The sequence below is a fragment of the Nicotiana sylvestris genome, chromosome 7 (assembly GCF_000393655.2).
Source record: "Nicotiana sylvestris chromosome 7, ASM39365v2, whole genome shotgun sequence".
NCBI classification, from domain to species: Eukaryota; Viridiplantae; Streptophyta; class Magnoliopsida; order Solanales; family Solanaceae; genus Nicotiana; species Nicotiana sylvestris.
This window is the reverse complement of record NC_091063.1, coordinates 27026256-27046478: the sequence shown is the minus strand read 5'-3', so window position 1 is coordinate 27046478 and position 20223 is coordinate 27026256. Positions and strand designations below refer to the sequence as shown.

At 41.1% G+C, this 20223-nt stretch overlaps 1 protein-coding gene across 1 annotated transcript; it reads right to left on the bottom strand.

Annotated features, from left to right (window-relative positions):
• LOC138872890 (uncharacterized) lies at window positions 1-750 on the bottom strand. The gene is made up of 2 exons (XM_070151308.1): window positions 302-750; window positions 1-76 (listed from the first exon to the last, which is right to left on the bottom strand). The coding sequence occupies exons 1-2, from the start codon at window positions 748-750 to the stop codon at window positions 1-3; spliced, it is 525 nt and encodes a 174-aa protein (XP_070007409.1).
• Window positions 751-20223: the final 19473 nt, after the last annotated feature.

The window sequence follows — 20223 nt, the reverse complement described above, 5'->3', positions numbered from 1 at the left end:
TTATCTTCCTCTGCCATAGCCGTCGCCCACAACCAAGGTTTTCTTCCCATCACTAAAGACACCTTGTCTAGCTGACCTGCCCAAGTTGTCGCACAACTTAGACACACTCCCAGCTTCATACATTGCTTGTCAATACTTCCAGAAACCATGTCAAGGGGCAATGTACAAGCCCTTGACCTCGTTTCTTCTCGGCATCCCTCATGCCTCAACATTAGGGGCTAACAAACCACCCCCACTAGTTGAACTCGACGTCCTCGTCGAGACTGATTTCAAGTAGTCCTCTACTTGCTGTTCGTACTACCATAATGAAACACCCTTCTCCCAAGTCGCATCTGCCTCGGGCTTTCCTTTCCACTGTATTAAAAATTCTGTCCGCCTATTCTTCTTATGCATCCCAAGAATTCTGTGGTCAAGCACTTTCTCTATCTTCTCCTCTAGCTGAGTGCGCATCTCGGGAGGAGCTCTCTTTGTTTTGTGCCTTTCCGGGTCTTCGGGATCATCAGCATAGGGCTTCAGAAAACTCACATGGAAAGTTGGATGAATTTTCATTCTCTCTGGCAGAATTAGTCGGTAAGCAACTTCACCAACTTTAGCAGCAACTTCAAAAGGACCATCGTACCTTGAAACCAAGGCTCTGTGCCTAACTCGGCTGTCAATCTTTTTCCATATCTGTGGAGTAAGTTTTAACAGCACTTTTTCGCCCACCCTGAACTCTAGTGGACGCCTGTGTTTGTCAGCATACTTCTTCATCCTTCTCTGAGCTTTTGCCAAGCTATCTATCGCTTCTCGGATTATAGCTTATCTATCCCAACCATATCGATAAGCTGCTGGACATTTGCCCCCAGTCTTTTGTTGGGCAATCACCAACGGTTGCGTAGGCTGTTTCCCCAAGACGATCTCAAACGGACTCATCTCCGTTGCTGAAGACTTGTGCAAATTATAGGAGAATTGTGCACAATCTAGCAGATCTGTCCAGTTGCATTGACTCGCAGTCACAAAGTGCCTTAAGTATTCTTCCAACAAATGGTTGGTCCTTTCAGTTTGACCATCAGTTTGGGGATGGTTTGCCGTTGAAAACTTCAAGTTTGTACCCATCAAGTTGAATAGATAGGTCCAAAACCGGCCTGTAAACCGTGCATCCCTGTCACTAATGACATCCTTCGGCATTCCGAAGTATTTGACCACATTTTTGAAGAATAACTCGGCCGCAACTTTTGAAGGACATTCTGTTGGGGCAGCAATAAAAACAGCATACTTGGAAAATCTATCAACCACCACCATGATTGACGAAAATCCATTAACCTTTGGGAATCCACTGATAAAGTCCATCGAAACAGATTTCCATGGTTCTTCCGGGATGGGCAGAGGTTGTAGTAAACCTGCCTCTTTCTTCCGCTCAGTTTTGTCAAGCTGACACACAAGACAGCTCTTTACATAAGCTTCCACATCATGTTCCATCTTGGGCCAAAAATAATATCGGGACAGTAGGGCCATCGTTCTTTCGATTCCTGGATGCCCTGCCCATAGGGTATCGTGAGTTTCTCTCAGCAGTTCACGACGTATCCCATTGCTAAGTGGTACGACGATTCTCCCCCCTTTGAAATAGAGTAGATCGTCCTCAATCCAGTACCTCCTAACCGTCCTGTCCTTCACATGATTCATTGTTTTTATGTACAATGGATCATTAACAGCACATGACTTGATCTTTTCAAGAAAATCAGATTCAAGTCGTGTAACCGAATAAATAGCAGCAAACACCTCCTTCCGGCTTAGTGCATCAGCAACTTGGTTGTCTTTTCCCGGCTTATGTTCCCACATGAAATCATACTCTGCCAAGAATTCCTGCCAACGGGCCTGCTTCGGACTTAGCTTCTTTTGTGTTTTAAAGTACGTATTTGCCACATTGTCCGTTCTCACAACGAACTTTGTCCCCAGCAAATAGACTCGCCAAGTCTGCAAACAGTGGATCATAGCAACCATTTCCTTCTCATGCGTCGAATATCTTTGCTCTGCTTCATTCAATTTTCTTCTTTCAAATGCCACTGGGTGGCCACTTTGAACCAGCACGCCCCCAACAGCCTTGTCGGAAGCATCGGTATGAACTTCGAAGGGTAGTTCAAAATTTGGAAGTTGTAAAATAGGTTCTGAGGCAATAGCTTCTTTCAGCATCTCAAATGCGCTATTGCATTTCTCCGCCAAGTCCCATACAACATCTTTCTTTAACAAATCAGTTAAAGAAGCAGCCTTCTTTGAATACCCGGCAATGAACTTACGATAATAATTAGCTAACCCAATGAAAGATCTCAATTCTTTCACTGACTTAGGTGCCTGCCATTCCACAATGATCTGCACCTTCTTTGGGTCCATTCGCACTTGATTCTGACTCACCAAGTGCCCAAGAAATTTAATTTCTTGTTTGGAAAACTCACACTTCTCCATCTTCACATACAATTGGTACTGTCTTAGGCGAGACAATACCCTATGTAAGTGTGAGCAATGTTCATCCAGGGTCTTACTATAGATAACAATGTCGTCTAAATAGACCACCACAAAGTCATCCAAGTACTCATATAGCACATCATTCATCAGATTGCAAAAGGTGGCAGGGGCATTTGTCAACCTGAACGGCATAACAAGGAATTCATATGAGCCATACCTTGTAACACAGGTTGTTTTTGACTCATCACCATCAGCTATCCGCACTTGCCAATAACCAGACCTCAAATCAAGCTTTGTGAACCAGCACGCCTTGCTTAATCTATCCATCAATCCTGTACCAACGGAACTTGGTATTTGTTTTTAACAGTCACTTTGTTCAACGCTCGATAGTCAACACACATTCGAAGCGTTCCATCCTGCTTCCTCTGAAATAATACAGGGGCACCAAAGGGAGCTTTTGATGGTTGAATCAATCCCCCATCTAACAACTCGTCAAGTTGTTTTCTCAGCTCCGCCAACTCTTTTGGTGCCATCCGATAAGGAGATTGAGCAGGAGGTATAGAACCCGGCAGCAACTCTATCTTGTGATCAATAGCCCTCCGTGGTGGTAGATGTTTAGGCAACTCTGGCAGCATCACATCAGCAAAATCGCTCAATATTGGAGCGATACAGTCCGGCACCTCAATCCTCTCGTCAGGCTTCACCTCGACCATCGCAGCAAGGAAAGTTTCCTCTCCTCTTCTCAGGCCCTTTTCTACCGTCGCGACAGATACCAATGAACTTCCCATGCGCTTTTTCCCTCTCATAAGGATGAACGACTTTCACAAAGCCAGGAGCCATTTCATTCATAATCATTACTCCGTCCAAGTGAGGCATTGGAACAAAGCAATTCTTCTTCATAAAGTCGATTCCAAGGATCATCTCAAAGTCTTCCAGTGGAATCACCATCAAATCAACTTTCCCTTTCCAGTTTCCAACTGACATAGGGACGCCATAAGCCATACCTACAATGGCTTGGGCTTTTGCATTCACTGTCTTCATGTAAGAGGGACTCTTCGTCACAACCAACCCGTACTTCTGCACCAATTTCGCCGAGATAAAGGTGTGAGTAGCTCCAGTATCTACCATTGCTATCACACTTAGATCTCCGATTTTCATTTCAATGTGCATCAGTAAAGAATGAGGGTCGTTTTCGTTGCTTGTATTGCTAAGCAACGCCATGACATTTAACAATTTCAAAGGGTTTACTAAGGCAACAACTTCTCTACCTTCTCCTTCCCTCTCATTTTCTGCTCCAAGCAGGGCATTGACTCGTTCACGGTTTGGGCAATGTTTGGCAAGGTGAGCTCTTCCGCAAGTCCAGCAACCATCGCCCTTTTTGTTGGCGTTGCCTTTGTTTCTTGCGAACCCACCAGCCACTATCTTCCCCTTTTCCGCAACTTCTTTTCGAGCTTCTTTCTTCCAATCCCCTTTCTTATCTAACCTTTCTTAGGTTTTGAAGTAGAGGGTTCTTCAGAAAGACTTCGGGTATTGCGGTAATCTACCAACGAGTCTGCTGCAGCAATCGCACTAGGGAGGTCCTTCACATTCTGCCTCCTAAGTTCATTCTGCGCCCATGCATGCATTCCAGAAATGAAATTGTGTAACTTGTCCTCTTCTGACATATTTTGAATGTCTAACATTAAGGAAGTAAACTCCTTAATATAATCACGAACTGGTCCGGTTTGACGTAGGCGCTTCAAGCGATCCCTAGCAAGCCAAGATGCGTTGCTAGGTAAGAACTGATCCTTCATTTCCTTACGGAGTTTCTCCCATGTATCAATTTTGGGCCTGCCCGCACTTTGATCATCAGACATGCGAGTTCTCCACCATAGTTTAGCATCTCCCGTGAGGTACATGCTTGTAATGGTCACTTTATCTCCGCCAGGGATCTTGCCAGCAATAAAGTATTGCTCCATATCCCATAGAAAATTCTCCAGTTCTTTTGCACTACGCGCTCCACCAAACGCCTTTGGTTCCGGGATCTTAACTTTGGAACGTTCCTCACCGCCTCGGACAGGATTGGCCAAAGCTCTTCTAAGGACAGTAATCTCCGTATTGAGATTTTCGTTCTCCCTCTTAAGATCTTCAACTTGTTCGTTTGTGGCCTCACACGTTTGATGAATAGTTTCTCGAAACTCATTCATCCCATCCTTTAGACGATGGATCTCTGTAATTAGATCATCCATGTCTAAGGGATCATCAGTCACACCCATCAGTGCCTCCAACCTTTGCACACGATCACGTAAGTCTGCATTGGATCCTCCAGCCATGATTACGAGCTAAGAGTAAGGCTCTGATACCAGTTGTTACAGGGTCAATTTTTCGCAAATGACTCTATAAGGCAGCAACCTGACACTCAAGTTACTTCAGCCCTCTTTTCCCTCACTATGTAATACTTGGATTATTTCAGACTTTCCCAAAACGTATGCAACACACACAATTACGGGTAAAAACCCAACCTTTATTATTCTCGCAGAATATACACAAAGGACTCTCTGTTGGAAGGCTCACATATGATCTGATGCCTTTCCAACAAAATACAACACAAAATATATAGGGGCTGCTACTGGCAGATTTACAAGGGCTAGCTACTAAGGCAAATACAAAAGGGACAGCTTTTACAAGTGGGCCATATAAGCACTATAATTACTATCAGCACTTATTCATGTTTAGTGCAGCACTCAACCATCTTGGTGGAGCACCCAACCATGTTTTCTAGAGCACTTTCTGAAGCACTCACCCATCAATGGGGCCTTCCACGAAATGGCCATCATCAGTGCTGCCCCACTGTCACATGTCTTGCACACTTGTCTCACAGTTCTGCCCACTTTGCCTTCGGCCTGCCTAGCCTTGTCTTCGGACCATGCCTCGCACATTTTCGCTTGTGACAACATTCTCGTCACAGCCATGCCGTCCCATTGTTCCGCACACATGCCTTAGCCAAGTGTCATGTGCTTATCTTCCTCTGCCATAGCCGTCGCCCACAACCAAGGTTTTCTTCCCATCACTGAAGACACCTTGTCTAGCTGACCTGCCCAAGTTGTCGCACAACTTAGACACACTCCCAGCTTCATACATTGCTTGTCAATACTTCAAGAAACCATGTCAAGGGGCAATGTACAAGCCCTTGACCTCGTTTCTTCTCGGCATCCCTCATGCCTCAACATTAGGGGCTAACAAACGCAGATTATATGGAGCTCGGGGGCAGGCTTGGGCATGATGGTCTGAAAAGAGTGGCTCTGATGGTGGGTAGTAGGGTTGTGGAAGGTTGTATGGAGTGTGTGGATAATTTGGATGACTGGGCCTGGGCTGGTAGTGAGGGGAAGGACCTCTGAATTTGGACCCAGTACCTACTTCGACTGATGCAACCTCGAGCGCACCTCCCGCGCCGCTCTGAATAGCCTGGGTCGTCGCCTTGAGCGCTGAGTAATTTAGGATTTTGTCAGACCTTAGGCCCTCCTCTATCATGACCCCTATCTTTACCACTTCATTGAAGGATTTCCCAACCGTTGTCACCAAGTGACCAAAGTAAGTTGGATCAAGTGTTTGCAAGAAGTAGTCCACCATTTCTCCCTCTTTCATGGGAGGATCAACTCTGGCCGCTTGTTCTCTCCAGCGGAAACCAAACTCACGAAAACTTTCCCCAGGCTTCTTTCCAGTCCTCAACAATGTGAGACGGTCCGGGACTATCTCGAGATTGTATTGAAAATGACCTGCGAAAGCCTACGCCAGATCATCCCAAGTGTACCATCTGCTGGAATCCTGCCTGGTATACCATTCTAGTGCCGATCCACTCAGACTTTGGCCGAAATAAGCTATCAGCAGCTCATCTTTTCCACCTGCCCCTCTCATTTTGCTACAGAATCCCCGCAAATGCGCCATGGGATCACCGTGCCCTTCATATAAATCAAACTTAGGCATCTTGAACCCAACCGGGAGTTGGACATCCGGGAAAGGGCATAGATCCTTGTAGGCCATGCTGACCTGGTTGCCCAATCCGTGCAGGTTCCTGAAGGACTGCTCCAGGCTCTTGAACTTCCTCGTCACCTCATCTTGTTCGGGGATTTTAACCGGCTTTTCAATCTCTGCCGGTACCTCTAAGTGCGGGTTGTAGGTATGGGGTTCTGGTGCATGAAATGTGGGCTCAGGGGGATAGTATTGCGTATCAGGAGCCTGAAACAATGGCTCGATGGTCGTTCTTTGTAGGGTGACTGATGTGGGTCCCACAAAAGTGGGAACATTTGGTGTCGGGAGAGGTTGAAGGGATGGTGGAGCTTGGGAATCATGGAGGCTTCTCTCCTGAAGACAACGGTGATTTGGGAGGCTTGTTGAAGGGCTGGAATGGGGGTATTCGGGCACGTGCCCTAGTGGCTCAGGGCTCCTTTGTGCTTTGGCTAGAGCTAGCTGCATTGCGTTCATCTCTAGTCCTATTTAGCACATTAGGCTCAAAACATGTAAAAATCAAATAAAGCCAAACATAACAATTTATCTAAGCTCGAATTTCTAACCCTGAACCAGTGGTTCTGGGTCAAAGTATTCCCCAGCAGAGTCGTCAGAGCTGTCACACCTCCTTTTTCCGCACCCGCGAGGGTACAAGGGAGTTTTTCCAATTAAAGGACAATCGAAACGGGATTTATTTATTTATTTCAGAGTCGCCACTTGGGAGATTTAGGGTGTCCCAAGTCACCAATTTAATCCCGAATCGAGGAAAAGAATGACTCTATATTACGGTCTGCGTACCAGAAATCTGGATAAGGAATTCTGTTAACCCGGGAGAAGGTGTTAGGCATTCCCGAGTTCCGTGGTTCTAGCACGGTCGCTCAACTGTCATATTCGGCTTGATTATCTGATTTTATACAAATGTGAACTTATGTGCAAATTTTATCTTTTTACCAATTTCATAATTATTATTTTACGAGAATTGCAACGTCGTGAAAACATATCTCGAACCACGTTACATCAATGCACCCGTGGTTATTGACATATCTCGACTCCGTTGAGATTTGGATTTGGGTCACATCAATGTGCACCCGAGTTTAAAGAGATAACTTTATTAAATACGCGCCTAAAGTGACTAGCGTATCATTATTTTAGGAAGGCCGTGGAATTTTGCTAAACGGTCCATCCCGAAGTCTAAGCAATTTTAAAGCAAATATTTACTGAGGGCCCCGCGATTTTTGTATTTTTCGGCGAGGCTCATCTCATTTTTATTTTTAAGGATAAACCTACAGTGACTACATTTTTTCTATTAAGTTTGTCTCTAAAACAAAAGAAAATACCTCAATTAATTACATGCTGAAAAGATGTAACTTATTAGTTATTAGTTTACGGTTAATGCGAATGGAAAATTGCGATCGAGTTTGTTCAAAGAAAAACTGCTTTCATTCTATATTCTTTTATTCAATAATACTAGAACATGAGATTGACACACCATAATATCAAAACAGATTAACTATTTTTCGATTAATTTAAACTAACATTATTATATGAAGAAGTTATACATATGTAACCTTATTACTCATTAATCAATCAACTACATTTTTATACAAAGAGAGGAAAATTAATATTCAAACACAAATCTAAACAGGAGGAATTCAACAGAAACAAAGCCTGATTAATATTTCATTTTTTTCGCTTCAAGCCAAGAGTGTACAAATGTGTACCTGGAAATGGCAGTACAAGAAGAAAAGAAGTAGGAGAGTAGTATGTAACACAGCAACATACAGCAGCAGAAAGCCCAACACAGTAGCTTCAACACCTCAGTCCAGAAATCCCAGCAACACGGAGAAAACTAGTAAAAATGGAGAAGACAAATAGTGCGGAAATCTCTCTTTATTTTTTTATTTCTAGATTTGAACTCTCTATGGTGTTCTTCCACTCTCAATATTTCAGAAAATTTGTTTCTATATTTTTTACTCTCTTCAAAATGAATTCTGTCCCTGTATATTCTGTGTATCCAGAGTGTATATCGAATGTATACTGCTCACTCCGCCCCCTCTTTTTTTCTTCTCTCTATCTAGTTTTTCCTCTCTTTTTTTCCACCCTTCTTCCTAAATTTTCTCTTCTATTTATAGCAAAATTTTCGAAATTTTCAGATTTGTTTTTTATTATTTTATTATTTTTTTAATTAAAAGAAATCCCACTTACAAATTGCTTTTATTTTTTTAGAAAAAGAAATCCCACCTTTATTTACTTTTATTTTTAAAATTCCAACTTTAATTACTTTATCTTATTTAAAATCCCACTTTTTATTTTTTTAAAAGAGAATCTCACTTTATTTAACTTTTCTTTAAAAAACAAACCACTATCTTTTCTTTTTCTTTTAAAAATGCTACTTTCAATTACTTTAAATTTTTTAAATTTTCAGATACCTTTATATTTATTTTTTAATTCCAACCTTATTTTACTTTTAAATTTTTTAAAACTTTTTACTTTTTTTAAATTTTCTACATTCTTTTACTTTTTTTTATTTTTTTATTTTTTATTTTTTTAAAATCATTTCCGAAATTACTATATATATATATTTTTTAAAATAAAAATAATAAATAAAATAAAATATTTTTGGATTTTTTTTATATATAAAAAAAACAAAAAATAAAACTATTAATAGAACTAAAAAATAAAATTATTAATAGTGATAATTTTCGAACTACGCGGGTTTGATTCTCACCGGATGTGAGATACGTAGGCAACCCTCATCGGGTCCAACCCCATCTTTTGCTAAAAAGCCAAAAATAATTAATTAATAATAATAATAATAAAAAACAAATAATATGTCAAATATTGATTTTTGTCGTAAATAAGTCGGGTGATGTTGTTTTGCCATAAATAGCCGAATGTTCCCGAAAGGGACGCCGGAAGGCTGACTTTGCGTAAACAGCCACCTTCGGGTCATTTTTTAAGATTTGGTCCAGTTGACCCACACAGCCTTAAAAATCTTCGTCCCCGAGACGTTGAAAGGCTGTGCTTGCAATATTGAGTTTTCTAATTTGAAAAAATGATAAAAAGAGTCATAAATAAGTCAGGTGATGCTGTTTTGTCATAAATAGCCGAATGTTCCCGAAAGGGACGCCGGAAGGCTGACTTTGCATAAATAGCCACCTTTGGGTCATGTTTAGGATTTTTGGTCTAGTCGACCCACACAGCCTTATAAATCTTCGTCCCCGAGGCGCTGAAGGGCCGTGTTTGCAACACCACGTTTTTATTGTAGTTTGGAAAAAAAGTCAGCGGTCAGGTGAATACCTTTGGGTTTTGTCAAAAATAAGCCAAGCCAGCTTCAGCCGCGTCTTAAACCGTTCTTGCCGAAATAGCCTTAGAGTATCTTTCAGTTGTCGAAAGGCTATTTTCGTAAAAGAACGGACAAGTTTGTAAAGTGTCATAAAATAATCCTCCTCGGCCTCAAAATTCATGTGAAATTTGGAAGGGGCCACATTTGCAAAAATAGCCGTTTGGTTGCATTTGACAAACGGGGAAAGGAAGCTAGCGTTTGTTTTTGAGTTTGTAAATCTTTTGATTAGAATATGCGGGTTGTTTGATTTTCAAGTTTGTAGGTCATCTTTAAACCTTTGAAACCCAGTTTGTTTTAATATGAAAATAAAAAAAATGTTGAGTATTGTTTATCTTTATTCGGCCGAACTACGCAAGGTCTGATTCATGCAGGGTCATGATACGTAGGCAATCTCCATAAGATTCGACCACACAAAAAAAAATTTGAGAAAAAAAGAGAAAAAAAAATGAAAAATCGAAAGAAAAAGAAAATACAAAATAGAATAAAATACAGGGGTCCCCAAAGTACTTCAAAGAGGCAAATAAGCAAGCCAGGATGACGCATGTTGTTTGAAGCAAAGCATGTTAGAAACGGTTAACTGCCTAGGAGCATTGCATCCTCAATGTGTTGTTATCAAATCTGTTAAACTCTAAACGCTAACAAGTTTGTTGTTTTCCGAATCTCAAACAGTTAGTTGTTAAAGAATTCTGGCAACACACCCTTACCAAACTAGACCCAAAGGACCGATAACAACAAGCATGACTACTTCACAGAATAGTACCGAGGAAGAAAGGCCGATGAGCCAGTTGTTAAAGGAAGCGATGGAAAAGATGGAAAGGATGGGACTAGAGATGAATGCAATGCAGCTAGCTCTAGCCAAAGCACAAAGGAGCCCTGAGCCACTAGGGCACGTGCCCGAATACCCCCACTCCGGCCCTTCAACAAGCCTCCCAAATCACCGTTGTCTTCAGGAGAGAAGCCTCCATGATTCCCAAGCTCCACCATCCCTTCAACCTCTCCCGACACCAAATGTTACCACTTTTGTGGGACCCACATCGGTCACCCTACAAAGAACGACCATCGAGCCATTGTCCCAGGCTCCTGATACGCAATACTATCCCCCTGAGCCCACATTCCATGCCCCCGAACCACATGCCTACAATCCGCACTTGGAGGTACCGGTAGAGATTGAAAAGCCGGTTAAAGGCCCAGAACAAGATGAGGTATTGAGGAAATTCAAAAGCCTGGAGCAGTATTTCAGGAACCTGCACGGATTGGGCAACCAGGTCAGCGTGGCCTACAAGGATCTATGCCCTTTCCCGGACGTCAAACTCCCGGCGGAGTTCAAGATGCCTAAGTTTGATTTATATGAAGGGCACGGTGACCCCATGGCACATTTGCGGGGTTTTGTAGCAAAATGAGAGGGGCAGGTGGCAAAGATGAGCTGCTGATAGCTTATTTCGGCCAAAGTCTGAGTGGATCGGCACTAGAATGGTATACCAGGCAGGATTCCAACAGATGGTACACTTGGGATGATCTGGCGCAGGCTTTCGCAGGTCATTTTCAATACAATCTCGAGATAGTCCCTGACCGTCTCACATTGCTGAGGACTGGAAAGAAGCCTGGGGAAAGTTTTCGTGAGTTTGGTTTCCGCTGGAGAGAACAAGCGGCCAGAGTTGATCCTCCCATGAAAGAGGGAGAAATGGTGGACTACTTCTTGCAAACACTGGATCCAACTTACTTTGGTCACTTGGTGACAACGGTTGGGAAATCCTTCAATGAAGTGGTAAAGATAGGGGTCATGATAGAGGAAGGTTTAAGGTCTGACAAAATCCTAAATTACTCAGCGCTCAAGGCAACGACCCAGGCTATTCAGAGCGGCGCGGGAGGTGCGCTCGAGGTCGCATCAGTCGAAGCAGGTACTGGGTCCAAATTCAGAGGTCCTTCCCCTCACTACCAGCCCAGGCCCAGTCATCCAAATTATCCACACACTCCATACAACCTTCCACAGCCCTACTACCCACCATCAGATCCACTCTTTTCAGCCCATCATGCCCAAGCCTGCCCCCGTGCTCCATATAATCCGCCTCAGTATTATCCTCCGAACAAGGTCCGGTCGCAGGGTCAACCATCAGGTCACCCCCGCTGGCGAGAGCCAGCACCACGTAATGCATTCTTGCCTTCACAACGTTTTCAAGCACCCAACGACCCTAGAAAACAGGGGCATGGGGGAAAACAAAGGCAAGGAAACAATTTCACGCCAATTGGGGAGTCCTACGCAAGTTTGTTTGAAAAGCTAAAGCTTTCAGGACTGATTGAGCCGCTCCTTGGCTATACTCCAGACCCATATGCAAAAGGATTCGATCCTGCTGTACGATGCATGTATCACTCTAATGTCCAAGGACATAGCATTGAAGACTGTCGTTCTTTGAAAAAGGAAATAGAAAGAATGATTCAGGAAGGGGCAATTGTGATCGATGACAGTGACAGGGAGCACGCGAATCCTCTTGAGAACTTGTTGACCGATGTTGATGATATTGAAGCTGGTAATGGTCTTGGCAGTATCGATGCAAAGCTCAGTGGCTAAGATGCCAGTCTTGATAAAGTGGAAGGACGCTCTGTTCCTTGGTTAACAAGAAAGAAGCATTTGGTGGCTTATTTTGTTGTCATTTCTGTTGTCCGGATTATTAAGGTTGTAATTTGGATTTTGTCCTGTGTCAAACCTTCTTATCTTTCCATTTTGTCATAGCAGTTTGTTTTAAATTTTGTCCAGTTTGTGTTAGGATTTTATTCTGGTTGTTTTGTTTGTTTTATTATTCAAACCATTTCGCTGGTAGTCTAATACAAAGCCGGTCTTTTGTTATTTCCAGTCGTCTTTTTGTTTAGTCCTTTTATCATTTCGTTCAATGCCGATTCTAGGGACATGACATGCGCACCCAGTTTGGGCCTAATCTTAAAAGCTAATCATAAAACCCTGGGAAGGTGATCAAAGCATTTAAAGGAAATAAGAACAGTTTGAGATTATTTGGATCCCGAGTCATGTGGAACTAGGGCAAGGAAAACACAAATAAAACCGTTAAAAGCAAGATTCGCCAAATTGGCATGAGGGTCATTCATGATAATGAGAGTGTCGCCCAACGGTGCTTTAGAAATGACAAAGGAAAAAGCAAATGTTTAACATAATTGTCAAGTCTAGAACCATCGGAAGAGACTGTAAATCTATTGTTTGATTATGTTGTTTGCACTTGGCATGTCTTGAAGACTGGAATGACGAAGGCATTTTGTTCTGCTACCTAAACACTTTATCCTTCGTTACCTCTTTTGAGCCTTATTTATTTTCTTTCATACCCCTCGTTCGGAATCAGTAGCAACGAAAAAAAAAGAGAAAGAAAGAAAACAACAAAACGAGAAAAGGCGAAAAAAAAGAAAAGAAAAGAAAAGAGAAATGATAAAAAAAACAAAGGAAAGTCAAATGAAAACAGAGGAATTGGGAACTACGTTTGACCTGATTCCTCAAGGAGGATACGTACGCACTTCACGGCTCGGTCATAATTTTGAAAAATGAAAAAAAGATCAATCAATTAAAAAATCCCCAAGCAAGAAACTGGGGCAGATGTTGCGTTTGTTGTAAATAAATCTAGTTCCGAAGGTTGTAATTAATAACCCAAAATCGATGCATTTTTGAGCCTTTAATACCCTTTCTTTCTAACCCTATCCAAAACCCACATTACGGTCCCAAGAAAGACCTTTTGATCAGTCTTCAAAAGATGCCAAGTCAGACAAATGAAGAGTCTTACCGGCGAACATAACATTCTGTTCCACAGCAGAAAGGACTCTAATCTCCAGCAGAAAGAGTCATACCGGCGACACTCCAAATCCCCAGCTGGAAAGTGATACAAATGAGAGAGTCTTATCGGTGAAAACCTTCACAGGCACCATAAGGCGATGAAAGCTGAGAGAAAACCAAAATGAGAGAGGCTTGATAGTGAAAACCCTTCGGGCACTACAAGTCGAATAAGATTGGGAATCAGATAGGGAATCGTCAAGGGAAGGTCTTGAAAGACGATTGACGGCAGAAGATAGGCCACATGTGCATGTCATGACCAATAGAGTCGGTATCTGCGTTTGATAGATTTTTATTTATAGTTTCTTTTGTTAAAGAGTCATCGTTTCTTTTGTCTTTTATTTTGTTTCTTTTATCTTTCTCCTTTCATAGAAAAATTCCGTAGTAGAGTCTATTTGGTCAGAACAAGTGAGAATTGACTTCAAAATATGCCATCAGCTTTCCAATTATGCCAGATGAGATCTGATTAGTACATCCAAATGGTATAGTCAGCAAGGAACAAGCGCGAGGCCAATGTCAAGAAAGATATCCCCAGCAAAAGGGAATTGACAAAGGAGTGACGAGTGTCAAGAAGGATATCCTTGCCAAAACCAAGGTTATAAACCTCAAGGCCAAGGCCCATGAACAGAGCAAGGAGAGCAGTGAGCATGATTTAGCGAAATCCATACTAGACTAAAAGGTCGGGGAAATGCCAGTTTCCGAGCTATGCCACAAAAGAAGAGGGATATCCCCAGCAGAAAGGGATTATCCCCAGCAAATAATATCATCCCCAACAAGTTGTGCAACGCAGAGCAAGGAAGGAAAAAGGGAAAACCATCCCAGCAGGAGTATCACAACCAACCACCATGTTTTAAACTAACAAATTCTGTTTGATTTGAAGCAGGTAAAGGAAATGGCATTGAGGCCAGAAATGCATGCCACAAGGGATATTATCAAACTGGGGTAGAAAATTTTCCTTCCATTTAGAAGATTTTCTGGAAGTCAGGTACCCATTCGGGGAAGAATAAAGATAACGCCAGTCTCAAGGGAAGTGGTCTTTAAACCAATGTTGCCCCCAACATAATAAGTTTCAATGGAGGAAGTCGTTCCCCAGCAAATGGATGAAACTTGAGCTTAGAAAAAGCAAGAGGCCAGCATCATTCCCAACAGCCTTCCGAAGAGTGAAGCACTAGTTCTGAAGGAATCAGAATCCCCCAACAGTGTTATCCTCAACAGCGCTATCCCCAGCTGATAACATTTTATCCCCCAACAGGTAAGTAAATAATTCCTCAGCAGTGTTATCCCCAACAAGTTTTTGAGGTAAGACATTTTTCAAGTTTTTTTCTTTGGGTTCATCCGCCCTCGAATAGGATATGTCGGGTTCATCCACCCTCGAATAGGATATTTCGGGTTCATCCGCCCTCGAATAGGATATGTCGGGTTCATCCTCCCTCGAACAGGATATGTCGGGTTCATCCGCTCTCGAACAGGATATGTCGGGTTCATCCGCCCTCGAACAGGATATGTCGGGTTCATCCGCCCTCGAACAGGATATGTTGGGTTCATCCGCCCTCAAATAGGATATGTCGGGTTCATCCGCCCTCAAATAGGATAGTTTGGGTTCATCCGCCCTCAAATAGGATAGTTTGGGTTCATCCGTCCTCAAATTGGATGTTATTTTCAAAGTTATTGATGAAGACAGGCGCCCACCTGAATAACGAGAGGAATACATTTCTGTCTTTTCATTTCTGTTCTAGGTCACCCACCAGTATAATGCGGGCATATCATTTTTCATGTCTTTACTATTAGGCTCCCACCTGCATAACAAGGGAATACATTTCATGTCTTTACCAACAGGCGCCCACCTGAATAACGAGAGGAATACTTTTATGTCTTAGTTTAGACAGGCGCCCACCTGAATAACGAGAGGAATACTTTTTGTCTGTGCATTTCATATTTTAGGCGCCCACCTGTATAACAAGGGAATACATTTTGTGTCTTTACCATTAGGCGCCCACCTGTATAACAAGGGAATACATTCCACGTCTTTACCCATAGGAGATGCATTTCCTCCTAAGTTTGTTTTAGTTTCACCCATAGGAGATGCATTTCCTCCTAAGTTTGTTTTTTACCCATAGGAGATGTATTTCCTCCTAAAGTTTATTTTTACCCATAGGAGATGCATTTCCTCCTAAGTTTGTTTAGTTTCACCCATAGGAGAGGCATTTCCTCCTAAGTTTGTCTTTACCCATAGGAGATGTATTTCCTCCTAAAGTTTATTTTTACCAATAGGAGACGCACTTCCTAAGTTTAGTTTCACCCATAGGAGATGCATTTCCTCCTAAGTTTGTCTTTACCCATAGGAGATGTATTTCCTCCTAAAGTTTATTTTTACCAATAGGAGACGCACTTCCTAAGTTTAGTTTCACCCATAGGAGAGGCATTTCCTCCTAAGTTTAGTTTCAACCAATAGGAGACGCACTTCCTAAGTTAAGTTTCACCAATAGGAGACGCACTTCCTAAGTTAAGTTTCACTAATAGGAGACGCACTTCCTAAGTTAAGTTTCACCAATAAGAGACGCACTTCCTAAGTTAAGTTTCACCAACAGGAGACGCACATCATAAGTTAGTTTCACCAACAGGAGACGCACTTCCTAAGTTAGCTTCACCAACAGGAGACGCACATCCTAAGTAAGTTTCACCAAGAGGAGACGCACATCCGAAGTTAGTTTCACCAACAGGAGACGCACATCCTAAGTAAGTTTCACCAACAGGAGACGCACATCCTAAGTTAAGTTTCACCAACAGGAGACGCACATCCTAAGTTAAGTTTCACCAACAGGAGACGCACATCCTAAGTTAAGTTTCACCAACAGGAGACGCACTTCCTAAGTAAGTTTCACCAAGAGGAGACGCACATCCTAAGTAAGTTTCACCAAGAGGAGATGCACATCCTAAGTTAGTTTCACCAACAGGAGACGCACATCCTAAGTTAGTTTCACCAACAGGAGACGCACATCCTAAGCTAGTTTCACCAACAGGAAATGCACATCCTAAGTAAGTTTCACCAACAGGAGACGCACATCCTAAGTTAAGTTTCACCAACAGGAGACGCACATCCTAAGTTAGTTTCACCAACAGGAGACGCACATCCTAAGTAAGTTTCACCAAGAGGAGACGCACATCCTAAGTTAAGTTTCACCAAGAGGAGACGCACATCCTAAGTAAGTTTCACTAAGAGGAGACGTACTTCCTAAGTTAGTTTCACCAAGAGGAGACGCACGTCCTAAGTAAGTTTTACCAATAGGAGACGCACTTCCTAAGAATAGTTTTACCAATAGGAGACGCACTTCCTAAGTTTAGTTTTTCCCAATAGGAGACGCACTTCCTAAAGTTATTGTACCCAATAGGAGACGCACTTCCTTAAGTTTAGTTTTGCCCATAGGAGACGCACTTCCTAAGTTTACTTTTACCCCATAGGAGACGCACTTCCTAAGTTTACTTTTACCCCATAGGAGACGCACTTCCTAAATTAAGATTTCACGCATAGGAGACGCACTTCCTAAATTATTTTCATTCATAGGAGACGCACTTCCTAGTTCAAAATCATTAAGGTTTCACCCATAGGAGACGCACTTCCTAAGACTATTTTACCCCTAGGAGACGCACTTCCTAAGTTTAATTTCATGCATAGGAAACGCACTTCCTGAATTAAGTTTTCATTATTAGGAGACGCACTTCCTAGTCTGGTTCGCTCAGGTTATACTTTTGCTTTAGGAGACGCACTTCCTAGTCTGGTTCATTTAAGATTTCATTCGTAGGAGACGCATTTCCTAGTTTGAGTCATTGAGATTTTACCCATAAGAGGCACACTTCCTAATATTGATAGTCCATTTATAGGAGACGCACTTCCTAGTTTGGCTTTTTCAGATTATATTTTATTTCAGGAGACGCACTTCCGGAATTGAGATTTCACCCTTAGGAGATGCACCTCCTAGTTTGATTCATTTTAAGTTCGACCATAGGAGACGCACTTCCTAGTCTAGTTTATTGAACTTTTACCTGTAGGAGACGCACTTCCTAATCAAGGTCTTTCAAGTTTTTTTAGGAGACGCACTTCCTAAAATCGAGATTTTATTCATAGGAGACGCACTTCCTAGTTCTAGTCACTGAAGTTTTCACCCCAAGGAGACGCACTTCCTAGTTTAGTTCATTCCGATTCAACCATAGAAGAAGCACTTTCTAGTTTGAGTCATCGAGGTTTTTATTTTAGCAGACACATTTGCTAGCAAGAGTTTTTGGTTTTACTCGTAGGAGATGCACATCCTAGTCTAGTCTTTAGTTTACTCTCATCATTGCATCAGTAGTATAAATAGGTTACAATTTTGCTAACGACTCACAAATCTTCCCAGTGCAAACTGAGGTTAGGAAATTTTCGTTTGTTTTGTTTGTTTTGGTGGTAGGATCCCGCCTGGAAAATAGAGGTTGTTAAATTCAAGATGATGAAGCCAGGCGCCCACCTGTATAACGAGAGGAATACTTTTCAGTCTTCACATTTCATGCCAGGCGCCCACCTGTATAACGAGAGGAATACATTCAGTCTTTACATTTCAAGCGTTGAAGTTGGGAGCCCGCCCAGATAACAGAGGCATACATTTCAGCATTAATTTTCAAGTATTGAAGTTGGGAGCCCGCCCATACAACAGAGGCACACATTTCAAGATCAAGTCAGAGGACAATAAAACAGAGGGTTACAACAGGAATCCCCAGCAGGAAACAATAAAAATCCCCAGCACCGGGAAGCAAAAGGATGCAACAAGAGGTCCCAGCACAAACTCAAGTGCATGTGTCAAAAGGAAGAAAAGCATCTGAAGAAAAGCACCGGAGGAAACACAAGCCGACAAGAAAGCAAGGCAACAAGAACAAATTTTAGTCTAGCCTAGCTTCTTGTTTTCTTTTAAACACGGTGTAACAAGGAGATCGGTAAGCAGTGATAACAGCATGCAACAGCAGTAACATTGCAGTCTCACGGTAGTCCCAGCTACCAAAACTTCCCGAACTACATTGACCTGATTCCTGTTTAGCCCAGGATATGTAGGAAACCTTTGAAGCAAAGGTTCGGTCAAATCTTTTTCAAAAAAAAAATGCTTCAAAAAAATGCTTCACACGGAGTACTCGGATGGGCAAAAATCGCTCGCTTTATCTTTGCACGAAAACCATTCGTGTCTTCGGGCAAAGAGGGGCAGCTGTAAGCACGTGATTTTTGCCCTATATGAGAATTACTCCCAAAAAATTCAAAAATAAAATAATTTTTCTTGGTGTGCAATTTTTGTGATATTTTGTGTAACTATTTGTATGTTTGTCTATGCATGTTTATTTGTTAAATTAATAAAAAATACAAAAATAGGCATCTTTTGCATTTTTAGCATTTAATGTCCAAATGAACAATTTTATGCTTAATTATTACTTAATTGTGCGTTAATTGTTATTGGAAGTTAATTTGCGCTTTTATAACTTAATTTAGTTCTTAATAATAATTTAAGTACTTTTATAATTTAGTTTTAGAAAAATAAAAGAAGAAAAGAGAACAAAAATACAAAGAAAAATCGGATTGGGCCACTTCTTCAATTTCAAACCACAGGCCCAAATAATTGCCCAACTTTCCCCATGACCCGGTCCGTTTCAAACCGGGTCGATCCGGTCCGCTCCATTAACCCAACACCCCTTCTTCATTTTTGTCCAACACAAAACAAAACCAAAAAAATAAAAAATAAAAAGTGAATTATCACTATTAATAGTTTTATTTTTTGTTTTTTTATATATAAAAAAATCCGAAAATATTTTATTTTATTTATTATTTTTATTTTAAAATATATATATATATAGTAATTTCGGAAATGATTTTAAAAAAATAAAAAATAAAAAAATAAAAAAAAGTAAAAGAATGTAGAAAATTTAAAAAAAGTAAAAAGTTTTAAAAAATTTAAAAGTAAAATAAGGTTGGAATTAAAAAATAAATATAAAGGTATCTGAAAATTTAAAAAATTTAAAGTAATTGAAAGTAGCATTTTTAAAAGAAAAAGAAAAGATAGTGGTTTGTTTTTTAAAGAAAAGTTAAATAAAGTGAGATTCTCTTTTAAAAAAATAAAAAGTGGGATTTTAAATAAGATAAAGTAATTAAAGTTGGAATTTTAAAAATAAAAGTAAATAAAGGTGGGATTTCTTTTTCTAAAAAAATAAAAGCAATTTGTAAGTGAGATTTCTTTTAATTAAAAAAATAATAAAATAATAAAAAACAAATCTGAAAATTTCGAAAATTTTGCTATAAATAGAAGAGAAAATTTAGGAAGAAGGGGTGGAAAAAAAGAGAGGAAAAACTAGATAGAGAGAAGAAGAAAAGAGGGGGTGGAGAGAGCAGTATACACTCGATATACACTCTGGATACACAGAATATACAGGGACAGAATTCATTTTGAAGAGAGTAAAAAATATAGAAACAAATTTTCTGAAATATTGAGAGTGGAAGAACACCATAGAGAGTTCAAATCTAGAAATAAAAAAATAAAGAGAGATTTCCGAAATATTTGTCTTCTCCATTTTTACTAGTTTTCTCCGTGTTGCTGGGATTTCTGGACTGAGGTGTTGAAGCTAC